The sequence below is a fragment of the Podarcis filfolensis genome (genome assembly GCF_964270895.1).
Source record: "Podarcis filfolensis genome assembly, chromosome: 17".
Taxonomy (NCBI): domain Eukaryota; kingdom Metazoa; phylum Chordata; class Lepidosauria; order Squamata; family Lacertidae; genus Podarcis; species Podarcis filfolensis.
Genome location: NC_139621.1, coordinates 23,261,976 through 23,286,189, shown reverse-complemented (window position 1 = coordinate 23,286,189; position 24,214 = coordinate 23,261,976). Strand labels below are relative to the sequence as shown.

Genomic DNA, 24,214 nt, shown 5'->3' with positions numbered 1-24,214 from the left:
TTAATTGGGGAGTTTTCAATAAGAATATTTTCTTTAATGAGATTTGCACCAAAAAACAAAACAAAAAAACAAAAAACCCCAACCCAACCCATTGTAAGTGTTTTAAAGATTTGTAGAATGCATATGTGGCTAACTATGCAGAGTTATCACAGAGCATGCCAACAGATTGCTGTTTGCGGAAAGGGGTGTGAAAGAGCCCTTTAAAATGCAAATCTTACCGGGGGGCCACTAGGTGGCGCATCGGAAGATGGCTGACAATAACATCTCTCCGACCCATTTGGAGGCTATGATGGGGGTAATTAGCCTCCTTAACCCCCCCAGGATTGGGGGGGGCGGCCCTTGCCTGCTGTGCCCTATACCACCCCCGAATTTGTGGGTGTGGGGGCACTAGGCACAAAGCCCTCCTGTGGGATTCCGGCACTCCTGGACGCCGTCCCTGATTCGTGCCGCTAGTTGCAAGCATCTTCAAAAGAAACAATTTGGACGAGATAAATTGCACATGCTTCAAGGAAAAAGGGGAGTAAAGACTGCTAACAGAAGAGATCTCTGATAACAAGACAAGAATAAAATATGAGAAGATACGTCAAGATACGGTATGACTGAGGGGGGAGGGGGGGAAAAACCTGCCTTCCTTTTTCTTATGTGATTTAACAAGAATCCCCTCCCCTAATGAGTCAGAAACTAAGGACTTAAGCTGTGGATTTAAGGCTGTGTGGAGATAAACTTTCGAACCAAAGCAATGTTTCAAGATGAAGCTGGAAAGCTAAGAGTTTTGGAATGACGCAGTTAAAAATGCCGTCGCCATTTTGGGAGGCATTGTTGAAGCTCTTGGGTCTGGGAGGAGAAAGAGAGAAATAGAGTTGTTTACATATCGTGGATCAACTTCTCGGTGGGACTTAAGAGTGACAAATGCCAAATTTATGATGGAAAGAGTGATGTTATCTATGAAGGAGATATATGGAAACCATCTGGACTTAGTGGAGGAACGGGAAATCCACACAGGATTATTATTTTGCTTATCGGCTTAAGGAGACTAACAGAAGAGATCGTAAAGGAAAAATAGAAATTATATGAACAAGATATGATGTGGAAACACCAAGATAAGACTGGATAGAATTATGAATTTTGTTTGGACTGATTGGGACTGATTTGGACATTAACGCAGTAATAAGAAGATGATCTGAATCCCCCTTTGGATCTTGAAGTATGGGTTCCCCCAACAAAATTTAAAAATTTGGCTTTGTAATTTGGAATTTATGTGATGTGATTTAATTTGATGTGATTGGCCAGTTTATAAAAATTATTTAAAAATAAAATAAAAATAAAATGCAAATCGTACCGATCGTGTTGGTTCAAAGAAAACTAACCCAGGACAAATCAGTAGCAAGTTGCTGATATGTTTCTTCAATTTCTTTTCAGATTCTGGACAATCAGGAAGTCCAAGCCACAATGATCCTGCCAAGAATCCACCAGGTAAAAATGAGTTCTAGGCCGTTTTGCAATTGAACATTGTTTGAGAACAAAGATCGTACTGTTAATGGTTAAGAGGGTATAATTGGTCGGTAACCTATTTTGTTCTGGGAAGCGCAGTTGTGATTAGGGTAAGCTGCAGTTTCAATGAGTTCTTGTGGAGTAGCATATGCCTCAGTCATAGTTTCATCGAGATTCTGGTTCATGGAAGCTTGTTTGCTATTGGAAAAGGGGTTTGTTATTTTGGAAAACTTGTATTAAATTCTGCCATTTTTGTTTGTCATATGAGAATGAAACATGAGGTAACACTTAAGGTGAATGTTTGTTCCGTCAGTGAAATGACTTATTCTTGCACACAAGGGACTGTTCTCGCAACACCACGGCACCCTCCCTAAATGTGTTTTAGGTGTTCCCCTAACCAGTGCTTTTCTTCTAGAAAAAGAGGTGCTGGAACTCGCCATGAATGCCTCCCTAATTCTCTGAGTGGTGCTGGAACTGAGTTCCGGCTGGAAAGAAAGGTTTGCCCCATACCCTCTGTAGCAGATGTGAGAATGGCACAGGGCACAGAGAGGGAGAAAGCCCCATTATGGAAGGGAAAGTTGTTCCACTTGCGCAGTAATTTAGTTGACTACCCCAGATTGCTATTTTCCTGTTTGTGACCAGGACCCTCCAACCTTATTTTGTCCATTATTAAGCAAATTTACACACCTTCAGTTTTTGTTGAGCAGAATAATCCAAAAGCTCTGAAATTAATATTTCCCTTTCTCCCTTAAAATAAAAGTTTCTAGTCAGACAAGAAGAATAAAAGGGTCAGAACCAGCCTTCCTGTGTTCTTTAGGCAAAATAGCTTTGCTTTTTAAATGCAATTATGGCAGGTTTGAAAACTGCTGTTTTGAACATGTGAAGTAAACATATTCAACACTTTTTACAGGGGGTCAGACATTTGTTTTGTCTAGTGTAGTGCAATCTATGGAACCACTGGCAGTGACTCTCTGAATCTAGATTTACATGCAATCCATTAATTCCTAGTGCTTATGTGCAGTACAGTGAGTTTGTTCCTCCACCCCCTCATACCACAGAACTGAATGAATGTTGTTATTTTATTTTGCTGGGGGCAAAATAAATAAAACTTCTGCTGGTTACGCAGAAGTTTTAATGGCATTTCAAACTATAGCACTTAGTTTGAAATGAACTCAGTTAATTTCACATAAACCACCTACCAAGAACGATAGGTTTGTGCAAAAAAATCAATTTGTAGGCTTCAGAGCATTTTTCCTTTTCCTTTTCCTTTTGGATTGTAAAGCTGAAGTGTGAACTCCAACAAATCAGAAAGAGAATTGTGCTTGTGTGAGTCTCTCGGTCAGTGCACCTTCTGCCCACGGTTCAGACAATAAAACTTGAAAAACTGGCTAAGTTTAAGTTGCTGTGTACTATTTTTTCCACCTTGCATGTACACATTGAAATTACCTTCTGTACCCATGTGTGCAAATGTGACCTCCTGTTATGGAGCTGTAACACAGATATCTGCTGTTGCTCAAGATGCCTCATCAACTTATAGAAACAGAGGGAAGTATTTGGCTAGTCAGAAGAGGCAAGGCTTAAAGCAGTAAAGCAAAATCTTGTTGATGTTTATCTTGTTCTACAAAGAGAACCAAAGAATCTTGTGGCATCTTAGAGACTAACAGTTTCACCTTATACATTCGTACCTTGGTTCTTGTATTTAATCCGTTCCGGGAGTCCTTTCGACTCCTGAAATGGTTCAAAAACCAAGGCATGGCCTTTGATTGGCTGCAGGAGCTTCCTGCAGCCAATCGGAAGCCGCAGAAGCCCTGTCAGACGTTCGGCTTCCAAAAAAAGTTTGCAAACTGGAACACTCACTTCCGGTTTTGCAACGTTCGGGAGCCGATTTGTTCAACAACTAAGGCATTCGACTACCAAGGTACCACTGTACAGTATGGCCCCATTTTATGTGGGGGTTACGTTTCGGGGATGGCGCGTGACCCCCTTGGAGCCACTTCTGTGTGACCATCCCTAACCCTCCAGCTCTTTTCATGCCAGGTAACTAAAGTGGACCCATCTTGAAAAGACCCCTTTACCTTTGGAGGCAAGGTCCTCTTAGTGTGCTGGTTTTGGGATGCTCTCATGAGATCTCATGGGGCTGTCTTGAGTTCCCGCAAGATCTCGTGTGCGTATCCGTAGCCTTCCAGAGCTGGCATGCTGAGAGGTCCTTGCGTGGCAAGCAAGGCAGAGAGCTTAAAATCTCTCTTGGATAGACTTTGGGGCTGTTCTGAAGGCCATCTTAAGGGCTTAAAACAGTAACCATTACAGTTAGATTTTTAAATGGGACAAGGGAGGAGGGAGAGTTTGGTGCCAATGTTGTTGGTGGAAGATGGTGTAATTAAGAAATGTGTGATGAGCTTTCAGAGATTGGGTGTGTGAGAAATACGGCGGTGGGAGCAAGTATTTTAGTGATTGGGTATGGAGCATGGGTAGGCAAACTAAGGCCCGGGGGCCGGATCTGGCCCAGTTGCCTTCTAAATCTGGCCCGCAGATGGTCTGGGAGTCAGCGTGTTTTTACATGAGTAGAATGTGTGCTTTTATTTAAAATGCATCTCTGGGTTATTTGTGGGGCATAGGAATTTGTTCATCCCCCCAAAAAAAATATAGTCCTGCCCCCCACAAGTTCTGAGGGACAGTGGACTGGCTCCCCGCTGAAAAAGTTTGCTGACCCCTGGTATGGAGAAATGGTGGCATTAGCAGTTTGGGGCTGGAGTTACACTGATGGTTTTTGGATGTTGGTAGATAGTGAGTAAGAAATAGGGGCTTCTGTTTTGGTGATGCGATTGGGAAAGATGATGGAGGGAGAACTGGGTTGGTAATTTTTCTGGTCATGTTCATGATATCGTGCTTTTCATACACTATTTAAGAAAAAGCAACTCTTTCCATGTTGCCTCAGTTTTCCAAAGCTGTCTGGTTGCTGTGAACTCACTAATCAGAATAAGCAACAACATTCTCTCAAAGAGGTGAAGGAACTGTAGTTTAAAGATGTACAAGCTGTATCTGTTCACTTGTATGCTGATGCATTTCTAAAGATGGTCTGGGATGAAAACCAGTCCAGCACATATTTTTGGTATTCACTGCTGTTGTTTTCATCTGCAAATGGTGCATAATGGATGCTCACCGCTTCCCCGGGGGGCATCTGTTGGGGACCCTCGCTCTCCACCGCTAGCCAGACCTGTGTGGTCACCGGCCGATGGGGAATTCCCCTTGGCCATCATGACCATCAGGGCATTACCTCCCTGCCAGTAAGCCAGGTTCAAATGGACCAGTCAGGGCCCGGGTCTTGAGGAGACCCTCAGCTGGGCATTGCCCACATTCTGTTTCCTTTGCATTGAAAGGAATGGTGTGGAATAACAATGTAATGAGTTACATAAAATGACATAAAATAATAAAAATTGTTCTCAGCTGCTGCTGAGGGTGAAACCTGTTTTCCCACTTTGTCAGGCTGTTCAGGTTTGCCATTTAAAAAATGAGTGAGAAATTAGCCGTTAGAATTTTTGTAAGGAGCATTTGCAAAGTTCCGGAAGAGAAAGCACAAATCTTGAGTTGTGCTTAGGAGGATAGAAAACACCTTGCCTTGAGAGAGTTCTCCAGATTGGATACATTCCAGAATAGGGATGCCAATTCATTGAAAGCTTCTGCAGGGTGGAGCTTGTAGGCTCTTCAAAGGCCCTACTGGAGAGTAAGATCAGTTGTACTGATTGTCTCTCCGCCACTGGTCTGCTCCTATCCTAATGGCCCAAGAGCCAGATGGTTGTAGGGCAGGTATTTGACCTTAAAAGGAGCCTCTCTGATAGTGTGATCATCTTGGTCCAGCAGAAGATGCTGACATTGTTCTAGTGCTGCTACCATGACTTGGTTGTCCTCCTGGTGAGAAAAGAGGAACAGCTATTGCCTGAATGAGTAGCAACAGCCTTTGGTAAGTGTTGAGGGCAGAGGTGTCTGAGAGTCTCTCTTCATTGGCATTTACATCCCATCACGGTCCTTGTTTGATCTTGGGCTGCTTCACATGGTCATTCCAAGCATCTTCTTCCTTATCCACCACCACAGAACAATCAGGAGATGCCGCAAATATTCTGCTTTCCTATTCCAGCTGGCATTTAAAAACGAGAGAGTGCTCAACTGTAGTCACTTTAAATTTCTCTAAACAAATTTCAGCAATGGCTGTCTGTCTCATGAGGGGAAGGTTATAAGGGAAGAATGGAATTGGGATAGCAGCCTGTTGACAAGCAGGGCTAGAATTCAGTTCTTCAGGAAAAGCACCAGCAAGAGCCACTTCATATTGAGATCAGTTTTGTTTTTTTGTACCACACTTAAAACATGAGTCTGTAGTTTGGTGAGCATCTGAGGTGGAGCAGGCAAACAGCAGATAGTTAACAAACCACCCTGAATTCGCACATAATGGCAAGCCATCTGTAGAACAAGTCTAGTTACATAAGCCAAAACCAAACCGTGGCTTATGATCATGGTTAGCTGGAAATAAACAAAGCATGGCTTAGCTATTGGGCTGGGTCCCACAAGGTAGAACAAAGCATGGTTAAGCTAAACAAAACATGGCTCAACACTGTGCACATACCAGACCATAATTTCCTTGTGGGGGCATGGGTTTCCTTATTATTTATTGCTTAAGACAGGGAAATACAAAGAAGGAATGCATGAATGTTAAACACCATGTGGCCACTGGTCTGACAGGCCACAGAGATTATTAGATGAAAGTTTTGGATTCGCCTCCACCTCCCTCCATCTCTGATGGTAGGCAGGCAACCTCGTCTCCCAGCAGGACCACTTTTGTGCCATGCTTTGATCTGCATTCTGATTATGAAGGAGCCAGTATGTTGGCAGAAAAATTTTGCTTGAGTTTTGGATGCCATCACCTTCTCAAGGGCTTTGCCAAGGGGGAGGGGAAAAAAAGAGAGCCTGGAAACTGTGTAGTTGTTGGCAAGGCTGCTGGCACTGAAAGTTGGTTTCTCTATGTTTGGCTAGACTTCTGCATTCTTTAGGATGTCTGGTAATTTGCCTTCTTAACTAAGGAGGGGAGGGCAGCTGACTTTGCCAAACAAAAGAACATTAGGTACAGCTGCTAAAATTTTCTTGTAATGTATTCCCGAAATTACCCAGTGTTGTATTGGTAATACCAATATAGCACTGAGAAAGTATAGCAGACAGTGGGTGTGATTGTAATACTTTTATGGTAGAGTACTCCCCACTGCTTTTCATCTGTTGTTACTGAATTGAATGACGTTTATTCCTCAAAAGTTTATTTGCAAGTCCCCCCTCCTTTTAATCATTTGTTGAAGTTTCACGCAATAGGAACTGGCTGAGTCTGTTACTTAGGTGGTCCTTGTCTTTAGCACTAATACTTCTTCAGTATTAGGCGATTCGGGCTGGGCGATATCTGGCTTTCAACATCGTGATATATCACCAGCTAAACATTGCAATATACTGATATATCGCAATGTCTGAAATAAGGATGGAGCTTTGTGGTTTTTCCTGCATCGTGATTTTTGCATAGAGCACACACAAATCACAATATCAAATCTTCGGAGGCTCTTCTCCTTCGTGTGCCTCCTCCTTGAGTGGTCCGGAGGGTGGCAACACGAGAACAGGGCCTTCTCTGCAGTGGCTCCCCATCTGTGGAATGCTCTTCCCAGGGAAGTTCACCTGGCGCTTTCATTATACACCTTTAGGCACCAGGCAAAAACGTTCCTTTTTAACCAGGCCTTTGGTTGACCGGATCGGCATCCTATACCCTTTTAAAATGTGACTCCTTTGGGGGGGGTTGCTATTGAGTTATTGCTCTTATTTTGATTTTATATAGGTATTGTGATATTTTCTGTAAACCGCTCTGAGACTTCAGGGTATAGGCTGGTACATGAATTCAATAAATAAATAAATATTCCCACGTCAAAAATTATTAAACCGATATCACAATATGGACTTCAAACCGGTATTGGATGGCATATCCATATATCGCCAAGCCCTAAATGCAATAGATCTAAGACAGAGGTTTACAACCTTTGGGGTCCATGCCCCCCCCCAACCAACTACATTCTTTCTGCGGCACCCTTTCAAGGCTCAGGAGCCCAGTTATGCCCCCCCTTGCTTGCAGAGCTGGCAGCTTCTCATGCTTTCTCAACCACCCTCCCTTATGGGGTGTTCCCTCAGCATCCTAACTTCTCCCCTCTCCTCAGGAGTGCTCTGGGTAGCCACAGCTTCTGCCCCTGGTCTCTAACCTCCCCCCAACCCCTGGCCCAAAGAAAGGTGCCTCCTCTCACTGCCCTCTTAGGCCAGCCCCCCCCCCCGGCCAGCCCCAGAGGCACCATTCCCCTGGGGAGCTTGTAGCCAGGGCTGCTGCAACAAACAGCTCTGCAAGCCTTTGGGAGGCAGAGACATGAGAGGGCATCAGAGGAAAGAGGGATGGAGGCCAGTGTTGCCCGTGGCACCCCTGACCATCATTCAAGGCACCCTGGTTGAAAACCACTGGACTAAGATGTTTTAAGTCTGGACCTTGGTGACTGATGCTCAGTAATGTCTGAAAACGTTGATTTTGAGATGCTATGCAAATGCCGAACATGTGGTTGTTATCTTTTTCTTTTAAAAAAAATAAATAAATACTGAGGTTCTGTACCTTTTCAAAAACACCATGAGAATAACCTTTCTTGGCTTGCAGTCAATAAAGAACAAAAGAACAAAAGAACTCTAAACTACTTTTCTTTATCCTGGAAATCAGCACCAAGGACAAGCAGAAGGCCAATTTCCCATCAAGTAAAGAGGTGCCATATAGCATGGGCGGGGGTGGGGTGGGGTTAGGAACAATCAGTGCTGCTTAGGAACAATACTTGCTGCAAAATCCTTCTCCTTAGAAGCACTCCTGCTCTCTCTCTCTCTACCCCCCCACTCGCTTCTTTCTTTCTTTCTTTCTTTCTTTCTTTCTTTCTTTCTTTCTTTCTTTCTTTCTTTCTTTCTTTCTTTCTTTCTTGTAATTTCTAGGTTCTGAGCAACCATGTTTCCGCGCTGGGAAAATTAATAATAATAATAATAATAATAATAATAATAATAATAATAATAATATATTATTTATACCCCACCCGTATGGCTGGGTCCCCCCAGCCACTCTGGGCGGCTTCCAACAAAACACTAAAATACAATAGCCTATTAAACATTAAAAGTTTCCCTAAACAGGGCTGCATTTAATAATAATAATAATAATAATAATAAATTAATTAATAAACTTTATTTATACTCAGCCCTCCCCGGCCATGACCGGGCTCAGGGCGGCTAACACCAGGTATAAAACCAATTGATGAAAATACAACTTAAAATGCAGCCTCATTTCAGTGGAAGCCCAGATCAAAAACTGTTGGGGGGGGGGGAGAAAATATCAAATCTTCACCAAGGTCAACTATCCAGACTGGTCCTATGAAACCTTTGAAAATGCCTTGCTTCTATCTATTCCGTTTAAAGCTATACTCTGGCTGAATTAACATATTGGATAATATTAGTGTTCTAGAGTAGTGCAGGTCATGTAACAAAGTGAGAATATAACACCAGGTTCTGGAAGTGTAGTAGAAAGCTATTCCCCTGTTTTTATTTAAGACTTACAGAAAGCTGAAGCTGAATTAGTTTTCAAGCACATTTTGGAAGTGTTTCTTTAAAAAGGGAAGTTTGCTAACCAGCTTCAAGTGCTAGTTAATTCTGGTTAAACAGGGAAACCTGATAATCCTTAGTGTTAGATAATGTGCTTCTTCTTTGGTGATCACTCCTAGCCGAGTAAGATTGTCTTCCATGAACACAGTTTTAACAGTGAGTCCATAAGTGACCATGGAAGCCAATTCTGGATCCGTACATCCTTCCACAGTGGGGACATTGGTTTTCAGGCAGGAGTTGATTGCGGTGTGGATTTGCCAAACATGTCTTCCTCTTAACTCGTTTCTTCCTTTCGTTCTGAATTCGTGCTTCTTCATGATGATTTTGGTGGAGGTGGGTGGTGCTGTGGTCTAAACCACTGAGCCTTGGGCTTGCCGATCAGAAGGTCGGTGGTTCAAATCCCTGCGACGGGGTGAGCTCCTGTTGCTCAGTCCCAGCTCCTGCCAACCTAGCAGTTCGAAAGCATGTCAAAGTGCAAGTAGGTAAATAGGTACTGCTCCAGCAGGAGGGTAAACAATGTTTCCATGCACTGCTCTGGTTCACCAGAAGCAGCTTAGTCATGCTGGCCACATGACCCAGAAGCTGTCTGCGGACAAATGCTGGCTCCCTCAGCCAGTAAAGCGAGATGAGCGCCACAACCCCAGAGTTGTCCGCGACTGGACTTAACAGCCAGGGATCCCTTTACCTTTATTCTCCAATTAGAGCTCTCTCAGGCCACTGTTTCCCAATTATCTGTTCTTATACTGCATTTTTTATGATTTGCCCTGAGAGCATCTTTAAACCTCTTTTGTTGTCCACCGGCATTGTGCTTTCCATTAAATTTGGAATAGAGTAGTTGCTTTGGCAGACGATAATGAGGTATCCAAACCACATGACCAGTCTAACAAAGTTTATGTTGAAGAATCATTGCTTTGACACTGGTGATCTTTGCTTCTTCCAGTACACTGACATTAGTTCGCCTGTCTTCCCCCAGTGATATGTAATTATTTTTTTTTGGAGATACCATTGATAGAATCTTTTGAGGAGTTGGAGATGGTGTTTATAAGTAGTCCGTGTTTCACAAGCATACAGTAAGGGTTGGTAGTACAATAGCTTTTTAAACAAGCATTTTGCTTTCCTTGTGAATGTACTGGTCCTCAAACACTCTGCACTTCAAACAGGAGAAAGCTGCGCTCGCAGAGCTCAGGCAATGCTGGATTTCGACATCGATGTTGGCCCTTGTGGATGCTTGGAGGGTCTGGCCCACTCTCAAACTCTTAATTGTGGCTACAAGATAGACCCCAATAAATGCATCCCATGGTGTCCAGCGTGTCAAATCATTTGCTGAAACTAAGCAGAGGGGAAGAAAAAGCATTCACTTCCTCGAAATAGCTTGTGTTTGCCTTGGAAGTAGAATGCCTCTTCTGGCTGGGGATCCCAGGGATCTATCAGAATACTCCGATAGATGTGGTCAGCAGCCTTGGAAGAGCTACGTACCCTTGGGCCTGACTATGCACGCTATGTAATGGTTTTCTGTTAGCTGTTTAGGGCGGGACAAGCATTAACATGGCTCCAGAATTAATCTTTTAGTCGTAATAGGTGGTCTTTATCTTTATAGCTCTTCTGAAAATATAATTAGTAGTTTTTCATTGAGTTGCATGTGTTTTGAGCATGGATGGCTATATTATTTTACTGAACTATAACTAACCCTCTTGTCGACAGGGAACTAACCTGTATGGCAAGAAGGGTAGAAAAGTTATGGCCTAAGTGTTGCCCTTGCATGCTCCCCCTGGTATGGATTCTTGGAGCAGTGGTGCTCCTTCCAAGTCTGTTAGTCTTGAATTAAGGGAAGTGTCTCATACTTATAGTGCCGTTGGATTATGGTGTCAGTTAAGGCACTGGCATTTTGTTATTTTACAAGCAACCCTTGTTGTCCCCTCCCCGCACACAATAAAAGTTTACAATTTCCTTTCGTGATTCTTGCTGTTTCAGTTATTCTGGCTATTTTATATGGAGTTTTTTTTTTTAAAAAAAGTTACAATTACAAAATTACAAATGAACTGTAGTTAATTCCTCTGTTTGCTTGGGCAGATCGATCTGTAAAATTCCAGTGGCATGTTCAAATGTGTTTTTTCTACATCACTACTTGTTTATTCAATGGTTGGGGTTTTTTTGCATTTCTAAGAAGTAACTGATCTTCCAGTTCTGCAGAATTAGGTGTTAAACTCATGTCTCTCGTGTGGGGAAATTGAACACAAGTTTAGAGATCCTGCACTAGTTAGTTTGTTAATGAACTTCAAAAATTTACTAACTTCAGTAGCACAAAATCTACACAACTCCTGTAGTACTAGGCAGAGAATCTGTTCCTGCATAAGCTATTCCCAATCCTACACAATACTTTTTTTCTTGCAACACTCAGCATACCATTTTCTGTGGTTTCAGGTTTTTCTTTGTGCCCGTGTTTAGTGTCTAAAAGCAGATTTTCTCGTTGTAGGGAGAAGCTTGAAATCTTAACAGTCCCACAAATTTTAATGGGCTTCTTAGCTCACTCTTAAGATTCAGCCAGTAGTGGGAAGACAAACCAATGTTTCATGAAAATGAAATGTCACACACGTCAGTCGCTGTTCTCATAATCTTTGTAGCACCATGAAGAAGCTGGAAATCCATATCAGCCATCACACACAAACCATTGGTATCCCTAAAGCTTTCATAAATTAATTAAATGAACTTTGGTGCTGTTGCCCATGACACCTGATTAACAGATGGACCAACACTTTCAGTAGGCAGAGAAACCCATTGATTGGAAGTTGCATGGCTTTTGGACCAAGAAGCTCCCAGTTTCTATTGACCTGTTTTTAAACATATTGGCTGCAGTTGGTAAATCTCCATTTGAGAGAAGGTTCTGTGTTTGTGTGTGTGTGTTGCTGCAGGGCAAGAACTCTGATGGCACAGTTCCATATTCAATTATAAACTGAGCTGTTCCTTCCTGGAATGATTGCAACATATGAGGAATTTGTTGTTATTCAGTTACCGTTGATAGGCAGGTGCTACATTTTACAAGATCCTACATGCGAATTGATTATACATAACACATGTATTAGTTGGGGAACCCAGTTTCACCAACTTATTGTAGCACAGCTGGAATCACATGACATCATTTCATTGCCTGTGCAAGTCGGGGAGGCTATAGCAAGGGGGTATAAGGAGCGCTCGAGTTGTGCAACATCACAACTTTGCGGTGGTACAGCTGCAGCATCCACATACAGTACTACAGGCCCAGTGGCCAAGCAGAGGTTTTTGCCCCTTTCCTTGCCTATGTCTTCACCAAGTTCTCATCAAAACACATAGACATCCAAAAAGCTTTCGTAGTTAACATTGCCACCACCTCAAGTATCCCAAACCATTAAATATGCCCCAGATTCTTGTACTAACTTCCTTCTCGACTCTGCCAGATCTGTTTATCAGTGTTAGGAATTCCCCAGGTGCCAGGCACATTTTTAGATTGCCACAGGTCCAATTGCAGCCAGGTGGAGATCTCTGGATGCCAGGCTGGTTAAAGACATCTCCATCTGGCTGGCTCCCTCCAGCTTTCCGAAACAGGTAAGCAGAAGGGCTTATTTGTGCCCCACCTTTTCCTCCAAGGAGTACATGGTTCAGCCCCCCCTCCTCAGTCAATCCCTACACAGACTCTGTGAGGTAGGTTAAGAGGTTTTGACTGGCCCAGGGTCACCCAGTGAGCTTCAGGACTGAGTGGGGATTTGAACCCTGATCTCCCAAGTCCTAGTCTAAACACTACACCACACTGATGATTTAATGTGTTGTAAACCACTTTGAGATTTCTTCAGAATATAAAGCAGGGTAGTGTTCTTTCTGAATGGGAAGGGATGTTGGCAGAGATCACAGTGTTCTTCCCTTCGCTTAAAATATAATGATTTGTTTGTTTGGATTTGCAGTGTGCCATGTGCAAGAGACATGCAGGAAGTTACTAAAACTAAAGTGAAATGTGTTTATTCTTCCATGTTTGCATTTCTGGCTTTCTTTTTCACAAAAACAGTAATAATAAAATCTGAAGTAGCCAGCAGATGTTGTCTGCAACACAGTTGGCCTTACCAATTGGCAAATGGAAGAGGTTTCACTGTCCCTGCCTTTGAGATGCAAGGTTGCTGGAAGTTCTCTCTTTTCTAAAATAAATAGAGCAAACAAAAATAAGCGTTGGTGTGCTTGTTAGCTATTTGTGATAAAATAGACACCTTACACAAGACTTGAAGGTAAATCCTTACTTGTCAGGTTGGCAACTCCTCCAGCCAGCGTTTGCTTGAAGTTTCTACACTCCCATGTTCACTGAGAGTCAACAAACAGAATAACCAACCAGTTGCCAACTGTCACCTCCTTCCCCTAATACCATTTATTCTTTGTGAAATACATTTACAATGCATAGACAGTATAATGACTAACGATACTTCACCTTGGCTATTAAGGCCACCTCAAACAAAACTTCCTCGGAATTAATTCAAATAAGCAGAGACACAATTTTAAGTGCCAGCTGATTCCCACCCGCATTCAAAACCTGTAAATATGGCAAGCTAACACAAGGCTAAAAGAAAAACACTTCTATATGACATTTGAATGTTCCTTTTGCCGCAAGCTTTTGGTGCGATTCCAGAGATATGAAGCTTCAGAGATGTGATTCCCACCTGGATTCTGAAGTGATACAATCTCACAGGGAGTACGTTATGTAGATCATGTTTAAGTTACATCTGCTATGGTGCTGATAAATCTCATGATGCAAGGAGCTCCTAATGGTGTAGTACTTTCTAAGAGTACTTGCTGCGTGTTCTTGTTTGAACTTGATAGAAAGGATTGTTCAAAGGATGCTGATAGTTGATGTTAGGGATATTCCCTATTTGCCCATTGCACATCCGCCTTTATAATTTTTGTTTTTAATAATAGCTGTTTCTTGGCTTTATCTCTAAGTTGAGTTCATTTTTGATTGTGTGTGTGTGTGTGTGTGTGTGTGTGTGTGTGTAAGTAAAACTGTTGGCTGACCCTATTGTTCGATAATAAAAGCCAAAGAGACAAGCCATTCAGTAGTGACTGAATAATTCACATTTATAGAAACCTTGCACCTTACTATACCAATTATTTGCCATTTTAAAAAGTTATGTTCTATAGTTCCCAAGTCCATTCTCAGTGCCTGCTGTGCTGTCTCACCTTGTTGTTGAGAGGATTACAAGTCCCAGCCTTGGACAATTGTATTTCTGCCGGGCTCTGAACACCTCAGAAATACAGCATGACATATGCTCCCAGATGAGGAATTGCTCCAGAAGTTCCTCAGGGCACCTTTGATCTTCCATCAATTTTCCAGCAGTCTCTCTAGCTCCAAAGCTTGCAGTTGGAAAGGGAGCAGGGGATTATTACCTTGTGCTTAGTTTTAGAGGCATAATACAATGTTGGGAACGAGTCCCTGCTAGTTGAGGGAGAAAAAGGGACCTGACAAACATAGCCTTTTTTGTGGTGGCTACAAAGCCCAATCAAAATGTGTGAATTCCTTCATAGTCAGCATGTGCCAAACCTGTGATAATTAAAGCATCATTTTCTTCTGATCAAGTTAAAAATGATTGAACTTTCCTTGATTACATTTGACTGGTCAGTTGGTCAGATTCCCCCCCCTTTTTTTCTTTTTACTAGTTGGATGCCCAGGTCTTGAACTTGTATTAGGTGGTATCTGAGCACAATTTGATTACTTCTTTCTTCATGATGAGTCCAGTATCAAGACATAGTCTGATGAGCTGTAAATAGTGTTCATTGCGACCAGAAGGCAATTCTAGTCTTTGAAATAAACAACAACAACCAGTATAGCTTTATTCCTAAATTTATAATTAAACTGAAAGATCCTTAATGCACTGAATGAAGATTTGTAAATACCAGACCAGGTATTTTAAGTATCTGTAGAACTAGGCCCTTTAACACAAGTTGCCGTTGTGATTTAAATGGTCTGAAAGAGGTAGTTCTTGGTAGGATGAAATATTTTATATCATAAACCTTCAAGATTTACAGCTAGTAATTTGGTGTGTTTGAATGGAGGAGAATCCATTTTTAAGCACTAGCTTGCATTTTGAAAGTCCACATAGCCTTCAGGTACTTCTTTTTTTCACAGGCTGTGTTATGACAACTTGCTCCAAACTTGTCTTTTAAGAGATGGGTGCACACAGTACTTGGGTCTTTGCCCGGTATTCACAATGACACCAGCCTCATAATTGTAGTATTAAAGTAGGGGTTTTCACATCTCCTTAAAAAAGAAGAAAGCAATTAACCTCTCCAGCTCTTTGGTCTTTAAATACGGAGGCATCTCATTTGATGATAACAAATGGCATTGTTCATATTTTTGCAGGAAGAGTCTTTTCCTCCACCAGATTTAAAAGTTAGCAGCGATAATAATTAGTGAATTATACTATTCCACATGACATTATCTCTTGGGCAAAATGAGTCTTTAGTCAGTGATGCTGCTAGATCCTTATATTAGGTTTAAGTGCTGTGAAATCTGGCCACCAGAAAGGGAGTAAATGAGAAATATATGCCAAGAAGTTCTATTTAAATGTATATTATGAGTTAATGCAGGAATTACTTAGGTTGCAGTCCCGTGATAGATCCTGTTGAACTCAGTAGGACTTATTTCTGAGTAGGCACGCATAGCACAGCATTTTTTAAGTTAAAGCACCATGCAATGTGGGAGGGAAATTCTTTCTTTTCCTTTGAACAAACTGTGATGATATGATATAAAAATGAAATGTTCTTTTCAACAGAGGTTAGCATCTAGCCATTGTGCACGCATACATAACAGCAATAGCTTTTCCCCCCCTTCAAAGTTTGGTAAGAACTTTCTGCTGCTTACCTTTTGCCGCCTCTGCAACCAAATCACAGCAGATTGCAAATATAGAGTGATTTTCCATCACAGCAGATTGCAAATATAGAATGATTTTCTATCACACAGCTGGAAGTCAAGTACCCAGCCACAGTGGATTTGCTAACTAGATATCCTCACCAAATCCTCTTGGTGCTAGAACATATTGTGTTTACCTTCCTGTACTCAAAGGTACCTTTGGAATGCAACTTGCAGAGCAGAGTGCTTGGGGATGATGCGTAATGCAGCACGGCACCAGCTATGTGGTTACTCTCATTTAAGCTTTTAAACACTCATTTAATATTTTAAATAGAAACTGTTGGTCTGCTGCGTTTTCAGAGCTGGTTTTGCTCTCAGTATCGCTTTGTGTAATGAAAAGGGGGGTGCTTAGGCTGCTTCCTTTTTCCAGGTCAAGGAATATACAAAAGCTAGGGAGAAACTTTTTTTTTTTTTACGCTGCTCAAAGAGAAGAAAGGTTTTCAATTTCCTTTTCACTGCTAAGATGAAGTTAATTGCTATTTATTTAATGGTGGGCAGAGTATCCCCTCTTCTTCTAACTTGGTTCTCCAGATGTCCCCATTTCCCGGGGACAGTTCCTGGATTTACAAATTAGTCCCCATACAAAATCCATTGAAGTTGAAAAGTGTCCCTGCATTCATTGAAAAAAATCTGGTAACCTTACTCCAGATTGCATGCGGTGGAAATTAAACATGTAGGCAAGTATCTTCCAGCAACTTCTTGCCCTTATCTACTAAATCCACTGCCCAATAGATGCAATTTTGTTTTCTGGTGGGGGCTGCTGAAGCACGTAAAATGGATGCTAAACAACATTTAGTACTCCTGTTCTCTAAGCACAGCTATTTTTTCTAGTTTAGGGTTCCACATGCGAGTTTAAAGTGGATTAAAAGTGCGCGCTCTCTCTGATGGTGTACATATGATGTCCTCATTCAAGGGGCAGCTTCCCCTTTTTCTGCCAGCTGACTGGGATTTTTCCAACCCACAGATAACCCTATAAAGGAAGAGAATCTAATTTCAAATTGCACATTACGCAACTGTGAACACACTAAGGTGCATTGTTTGGGCAGGGCTTTACGTTTGTGATGACGTTTCCTCGAGTTCTGTCTGTCACCTTACTTCTGCTTTCTTGAGCACAACCTAGCCATTTTGTTTCCTCAGCCCAAAGGAAAGCATGCAGTGTGTTTATTTTCACTGCTTGTTGCTAAAGGCAACTCCATGGCGCAGTTTCTTAAATGTTTTAAACAGCTGCTCCGTGCGAAACCTCTTCAGTGCAAAATCGCTGTATTAAAAAAAATAAAAATTGGCCGTTCCGGGGGGGGGGGGGGGCGAGAATCAGCAGGTACAGGAGATAAGAAGGAAAATGGAAAAGAAAAATAGCAGCGCTTGTCCACTCTTTAAACACTCCTCCTCTCAAATCGCTTTCCCTATCCTGCAGTGGCCACATGCCTCATCAATTTTATTTGCAATGCATTTGAACGTATTTACAAGCCGAGTTGCACCTCTGTTTTGTGCGTCAGGAGGAGGGTCTGGAGATTAAAGGACCTTGTATCCTGCATGACCATTTCTTGCTGTGTTGCAGTGCTTTTTGGTGGGCTGCTAAATCTCAAATCTCACCTGGCTGGGTGCTCTACTACCAATAAAGGGAAATAGATATTCACTCCACTTCCCTGTGGGGAGGAGTTGCAGTGGATCACATGGCCATCCACTCCCGTCGAGGGGCGGGGGGCAGAGTCACATGTCTCCCAGAGGTCCCCGCCCACATCATTGTTCCAACCAGCCAATCCACTGGCTGGGGGGGGCGTGGCCGGGCCCCATTTAAACGGTGGTGTGAGCCAGAGAGCTTCCTTCTGGCTCGCTTCCTCAATCTCCCGCCCACCCACCCTATTTTCAGGTTTTGATATTGGCCTTGCTATGGACCTCAGTTGGTCACCGTTGAGGGGTCTGGTAGGAATTTTTTCACTTGGCAAATTAGCATGGGCCATTTGGTTTTTGCCTACCTCATAGCAATCATCACAACTTTGTAAGGTTTGGCAGTTAGGCATTGGTTGATCTTATGATGGGGGAGGTGAGGTGTGGCCATCGCCTGTCCCTCCAAGCTTAAGGGTATTCCATTAAAGCAGCGGTTCTCAACCTGTGGGTCCCCAGATGTTGTTGGACTACAACTCCCATCATCCCTGAGCTCAGGCCTTGCTAGCTAGGGGTGATGGGAGTTGTAGTTCAACAACATCTGGGGATCCACTGCTTGAGAAAGGCTGCCTTAAATGAATCCAGGGGTGTTGATCATGTCCGAAGTCCGGGGCAGGGTTAGGGCCATGCCACGACCCCGTTGGGAACCCAGGGGGAGCTTGAGTTGGTTTGCATTGATGGGGCTCCCCTACTGGTGGTGGACCCTTATAGGACTCCCTGCATGATGGGCAGGAGTCAGATATAACCAGTGCCTAAGCCAATACCGCTCATAATCTGTAACCAATAAAGTTGTGGCCTCAATTTGCCCAATAACCATTAACCTAATATCCGTGTCCTTGTGTCTTATGCATCAACGAGGGGGTGGCTATGGAGTCTCGAAACACAACAGGTGGTACCTCTCCGTTGCCACTCAGCTGGGTAAAACATGCACACACATTTTAAGGGGCATCTCGTCTGGCCCCCTGCATTGCAGGAATCTCAGCTAAAGCATGCATGGCAGATGGCCATCCAACCTCAGCTTAAAAACCTCCAAGGAAGGAGAGCCCACAACAGACCATTCAACAGTCGAACAGCTCTTACCGTCAGAAAGTTCTTCCTGATGTTTATTATTATTATTATTATTATTATTATTATTATTATTATTATTTATATACCACCCATCATCTGAGAAACACAGGGCAGTTTACAGCATCAAGACACAAAAATACGTAACATAATAACAAAATAATAACAATTTTAAAAAATCTATTTGAGTTAAAGGTTTGCCATTTTAGCCACTGTGAAACATACTTGAAACATTTGCTTGTGTGCAAGTTTGGTGTTGCCCAGTTCCATGGGGGGGGGGGGCAGTTTCCCAAAACAAATAGAAAACCGATCAAGAAAGCAATTATATGCTATTTATTTGCAATAATCTACCAATGTAGAAAGTCTCATACTAATTGGTACATTCTGACAATTTAGTTTTGTAGCATTTGAGTGGGGATTTGAATTTATGAATGTCTTTTTCACCCCAATGTAACTAATTGTCTTTTCATGTTTTCCCTTCCAGTGTATCTTGAGGATAGTTTTGTAAAATCTGGAGTCTTCAATGTATCGGAACTGGTGCGGGTGTCAAGAAGTAAGTTTCTCTTCTTTTAGCCTATAGTTTTGTGTATTACAATGTTTCTGGCTAAGAATCTGAACTCCAAACCACAGGAAGCATTAACATTTGAAGTCCGTGGAACCCTAGACATGTGTTATAGTGAAATCTTCTTCTCCCTTGGCCTCCCATTGTTGAATTGGCATATTCTGACAAACCATGTGCTTTTAAAAATACAGGCTGTTTTTGGGGGTTATACGCATTGTTTAGTGTTTATACAGTAGGATCTGATTATATATCTGATTAATGAACCCTATGAACTTCACCAAATGACTTGGAGCAAGCTGCTAACACTCTGACTTGCCCTGTAGATAAGTTACATGTCTATAGAGTATATTTAATAAATTAATCCCATTCAACGAGGTCCACCAAATATATATGATTATGGCTGCAAACATATGGACACTTCCTTAGGAATAAGTGCCATCAAATTAATTTCTGAATAAACCTGCATAGGATTGGGCTGCAAGCCTTTGGTTGAAAGAGCAGAGTGAGATTGTCATTAAATTAATAGTTTCAGTTCTATACTATTAGCCTTGTTTTAATGAAGTATCAGGTTGATCTGTTCAGACATTTTTATTTTCTACAAAGGTTTGCATACCAAGTTTAGTTTATACTGAAGATTGCGAGGAAGTTTTTTTTGATAAGCATGGAAATCAGTTAAACAAGGAATAAGTTTTCTTATGCCAGCAAGGAAGAAATGTTATAAATAGGAAGCTTAATTTTAGTTCAGAATAGTTAATAAATACATTAGGAACATTTCTTTATCTGTCATGAGAATAATACATACAGTGAGCATCCTATAGTTAGAGAATAGCCTGAGCTAAGATTATTCATCATGGCTTTTGAATATACTTGCATGGTAAAGTGCAGTTGTTGGTTGAATAGAAAAATGTGTTAATGTACAGCACTCTTGCATGTTTACCCAGGAGTCAATTCCACTGTATTCCCTAGCACTTACTTTCAGGTAAATGGGCACACAATTGCAGCCTTTAGTATTCTAAATTGCATTAAAGTCATTCAAAAATATGCAGCAACAGTGAAAACTTCCAATTTCAGGTGTATTTGAGATTATTATACTGTGACATGAAACAATTAGTTTAACGTTCTGGGCCCTTCCAATTAGCAAGTAAATTGTATGTAAACTACCCCAAGAATTTGATTGAAGGGCACCAAGAAATAATAAATACACACATTTGTTGTAAATAAGGAATGTAATGCATGCTAGTATTCATGAAAGTGAAAATAATGCATGGAGCATATTAATGTATGTAAAATAAGAGTTTATTTTCCAATAGATATTCTGTTTCACCAACTGAAACAAGCATGTGTTTATGCTGCATTTAAAATAATCCCATTTTTGTGTTGTTGCGTCCAGAATAAATACATTTTAAATTATATAACAGAAGTATTGTACTTGTGACAGTAATTTTCACTTTTTTCATTAAATGTTGAGGGAACGGGAGAACTCAAGGAACTAGTTAATCACATAACTGTCTAGCTTTTCCCTGGTTATGGGTTAATTTTTCCTCAAGTTATACAACTAGGAAAATTAATTTCCTCTTGCTTCTCATTAGACAAAAATAGAGAGAGAACTTCGTTTAAGGGTGTGCTTTTGTTAGTATTAAATTGCTGTTTAAAGACTGGTGTGACTATCTTAATGCTGTGTTCTTTAGCGCCTATAACCCAGGGAGCTGGAGTGAACTTCCCCATTGGAGAACTTCCAAGTCAACCATACTACCATGACATGAACTCGGGTGTAAACTTACAGAGGTCACTATCCTCTCCACCAACCAGGTGAGCATATCATTTTTAAAAAGATCTAGCTATCATTAGGGTGTTTGTTGTTGCTGCTGCTGCTGCTATTTTTTGTATTTTTATTTTTATATCTTATGCTTTATGTGGAAATTGTTCAGTTCAGCAGTGTACTTATTGATGTGCTTTATTTACAGTTTAAGACTACCATTGTTATCTTTTGTAATCATGCAACGCTTTTTATGTCGTAAGCCTCCTTCAGCATAGTTTTTAACGGCGGAAAGGCGGCGTGTAAATAAAATGACAATGAGGTGCAATATTGTACTTCTTAATTATGTGTAGACAAGTAACAGTTAAATATTTCCAATGCTTTCTATTAAAATGGAAAAATCAAGTAGGTGTGGTGATACATTTTACATTATCAAGAAAGTCAGCAAAATAGAGTGGAAGCTTTCAAAGCGATTATTTTTTCAAACAATAGTAACAGCAACAACAGCAAATACTGGTGATGTAAGAAGTGTTAATAATAATAATAATAATAATAATAATAATAATAATAATAATAGTAATAATAATTTATTCATAGCCCACCCACCTGGCTGGGTTTCTCCAGCCACTCTGGGCAGCTCCCAACAGAATAAAAGCACGATAAAACATCAGTCATTAAAAACTTCCCTATACAGGGCTGCCTTCAGATGTTGTTTAAAATCAGATAGTTGTTTATTTCTTTGACATCTGATGGGAAGGCGTTCCACAGGGCAGGTGCCACCACCGAAAAGGCCCTCTTCCTGGTTCCCTGTAACCTCACCTTTCACAGTGAGGGAACTGCCAGAAGGCCCTTGGAGTTGGACCTCAGTATCCAGGCTGAACAATGGAGGTGGAGATGCTCCTTGTAAATCTAGTGAGATCCTATGTGAGCAATAGGTTTTTGGATCTGGAAACATGAGATCAGAGTTTGGTTTAACCCATGAAGAGTTTTAGGCTTGACACATGCCATCTGGATCAAAAGAGCTGCCTGTTGTTACTTTTAATACACATAAAGGCAGTTAAATTAATGCTTCTTCTTATATATTCACAGTAAGAGACCCAAAACTATATCCATAGATGAGAATATGGAACCAAGCCCAACAGGGGACTTTTATCCTTCCCCCAATTCACCAGCTGCTGGGAGCAGGACATGGCATGAAAGAGATCAAGGTGAGTAAATCCATGTCTTTATAGTGCTTCAGACACATTATCATTTATGGAATTTTGTTTTACCTCATAAATACATTCATGCTTTGCAATTTGAAATGGAGATTCAAATCTAAATCTACTACTAGGCTGAAGTATGTTCCTAGACTTTTCAGACTTACAAAGTAGTGTCCATTAGCCATCATTAACCTTACCATCATCCTTTTTTTTATTTTTACACCCAGATATTGTGAATATGCATACCAATCCTTTTACTAAAACAACAGTTTTCACTGGAAGCTAAACCTGTCAAATTAGAGGGTCGGGATAGATATTAATTTATTCATCTGACTCTCTGGCTAGCGGAATCTAGCAACGCCGGTAAATAATTGAATAAATTATTAAGCTTTCACCGTATATTTTATAAGAAAATGAATAAACATTCTGCCTTTTTTCTGGTCTTGTTCCTGTGCCTTTAATAGCAAGTTGATGTGAAAGCATTAAGAAAGTAAAGCTGCCTGTGGTATGAAGAAAAATAAATGGCTTCACTTGTTTTATTTCCCCATGTTGGTTTGCTAATAGAGATGCGGAAGCAGGTCCAGAAAAGATCTAATAGCCTTAACCCTGGTGATTTGCCTTCCTATTGTATGCTCCCTAATGTCTTGAAATTTTCATTTTGCTTTGTTCTTAAATTATTTCTGTTTATCTATACATATAAGCCAATGAACATACTAGTTTACCCTCTACTGCCCAGTAACTGCTACCCTGAAAGTTATAGACCTTTAGCCAGCAATCATGCTGCTCACTGCCCTTGCACGTAACAAACATAACAAAGTGCACCTTCCGTTTATTATTCATTATTTTTATTTCTTTAAGGCATTCATATAAAGCTTGCATAAAAAAACAAACCAGGCAGCAAATAAAATAAAAATTCACCTTAAAACCAAATAGAAACTTGAATACTTCCTAATTTCTTTATTACTTTTAATTATCATTAACTAGTAGTTCTTTTCATAGTCTTCTTTGCAATATTTCACATAATCCTCCTTACAGAACTTCTTTCAATCCTTCTAGCATAATCTGTTTATTACAATTGCTTTTTAAATAATTCAGATATTTAAATAATTCAGTCTTCTAAGAATCTCTGGTCCCGCAGGTTTCGAATCCTGTAGAATATGAGTTGGGAGGAAGTTCCACAATGCTAAATACATGGCTCCTAATAGTTCAGTTGTAAGGAGGAATAGCTCACTGCCTTGATGACCACCCCTGGCATGGCCAGTCATTTAGAGTATCTTTTAAGAGCAGACAAATTGGGAAGTCTTGGTGGAATTCTTTGCAGGGGTAACCAAACTTTTTTCCCAAAGAGGGCCAGATTTGGTGAAGTGAACATGTGTGAGGGCCGGCCAAAGTTCTTGAGCTGTTTTTTAGGATTGAAGTTGTTGAGCTGTTTTTTTTTTTTACAATTTTACCCCAAAGTTCTTAAGCTTTTTTAGGATTGAAGTTTACCCCAAAGCTTTTTTTAGGACTTTACCCCAGTACATATACTGCCACGGGGGTCAGATTAAATTGATTGATGGGCTGGATTAGGCCCCCAAAACAGACTTTGGACATGCCTGGCTTAGCAGTGCAGATCCAGGCAGAGGCTTAGCCACCCCTGTCGTAAAGGACCATTTTTAATTGGTTCTATCAACCAGTTCCTCCCCTTATGTAAGAAGTATCTGAAATATAAATGGGGTACTTGAATAAAACAGTTCTTTACATTTGACTTTCTGTTGATACAAGTGATACGCCATATTCCTAGCTAAGTGGCAATAGTAATAAGGCCTGATTGAGTTCCACCTCCTCAGCCCCACTGTCTTGCCTTAGAGGACATCAGTGGCAGCTGT

General features: G+C 41.2%; 1 protein-coding gene across 22 annotated transcripts in view; it reads left to right on the top strand.

Annotated features, from left to right (window-relative positions):
- The window catches only part of NFIB (nuclear factor I B), a 295,932-nt gene that overhangs the window by 204,613 nt on the left and 67,105 nt on the right, over positions 1-24,214 (top strand). For all 22 annotated transcript variants that reach the window (XR_014543000.1, XM_083593437.1, XM_083593447.1 and 19 more), the window contains exons 3-6: positions 1,420-1,473; positions 19,311-19,379; positions 21,077-21,197; positions 22,234-22,352. Coding sequence is in view for 21 of the 22 variants with exons in the window: in XM_083593437.1 (XP_083449563.1) it covers positions 1,420-1,473; positions 19,311-19,379; positions 21,077-21,197; positions 22,234-22,352 (363 nt within the window). In the remaining variant the exon portion in view is untranslated. The remainder of the gene's footprint in view (positions 1-1,419; positions 1,474-19,310; positions 19,380-21,076; positions 21,198-22,233; positions 22,353-24,214) is intronic.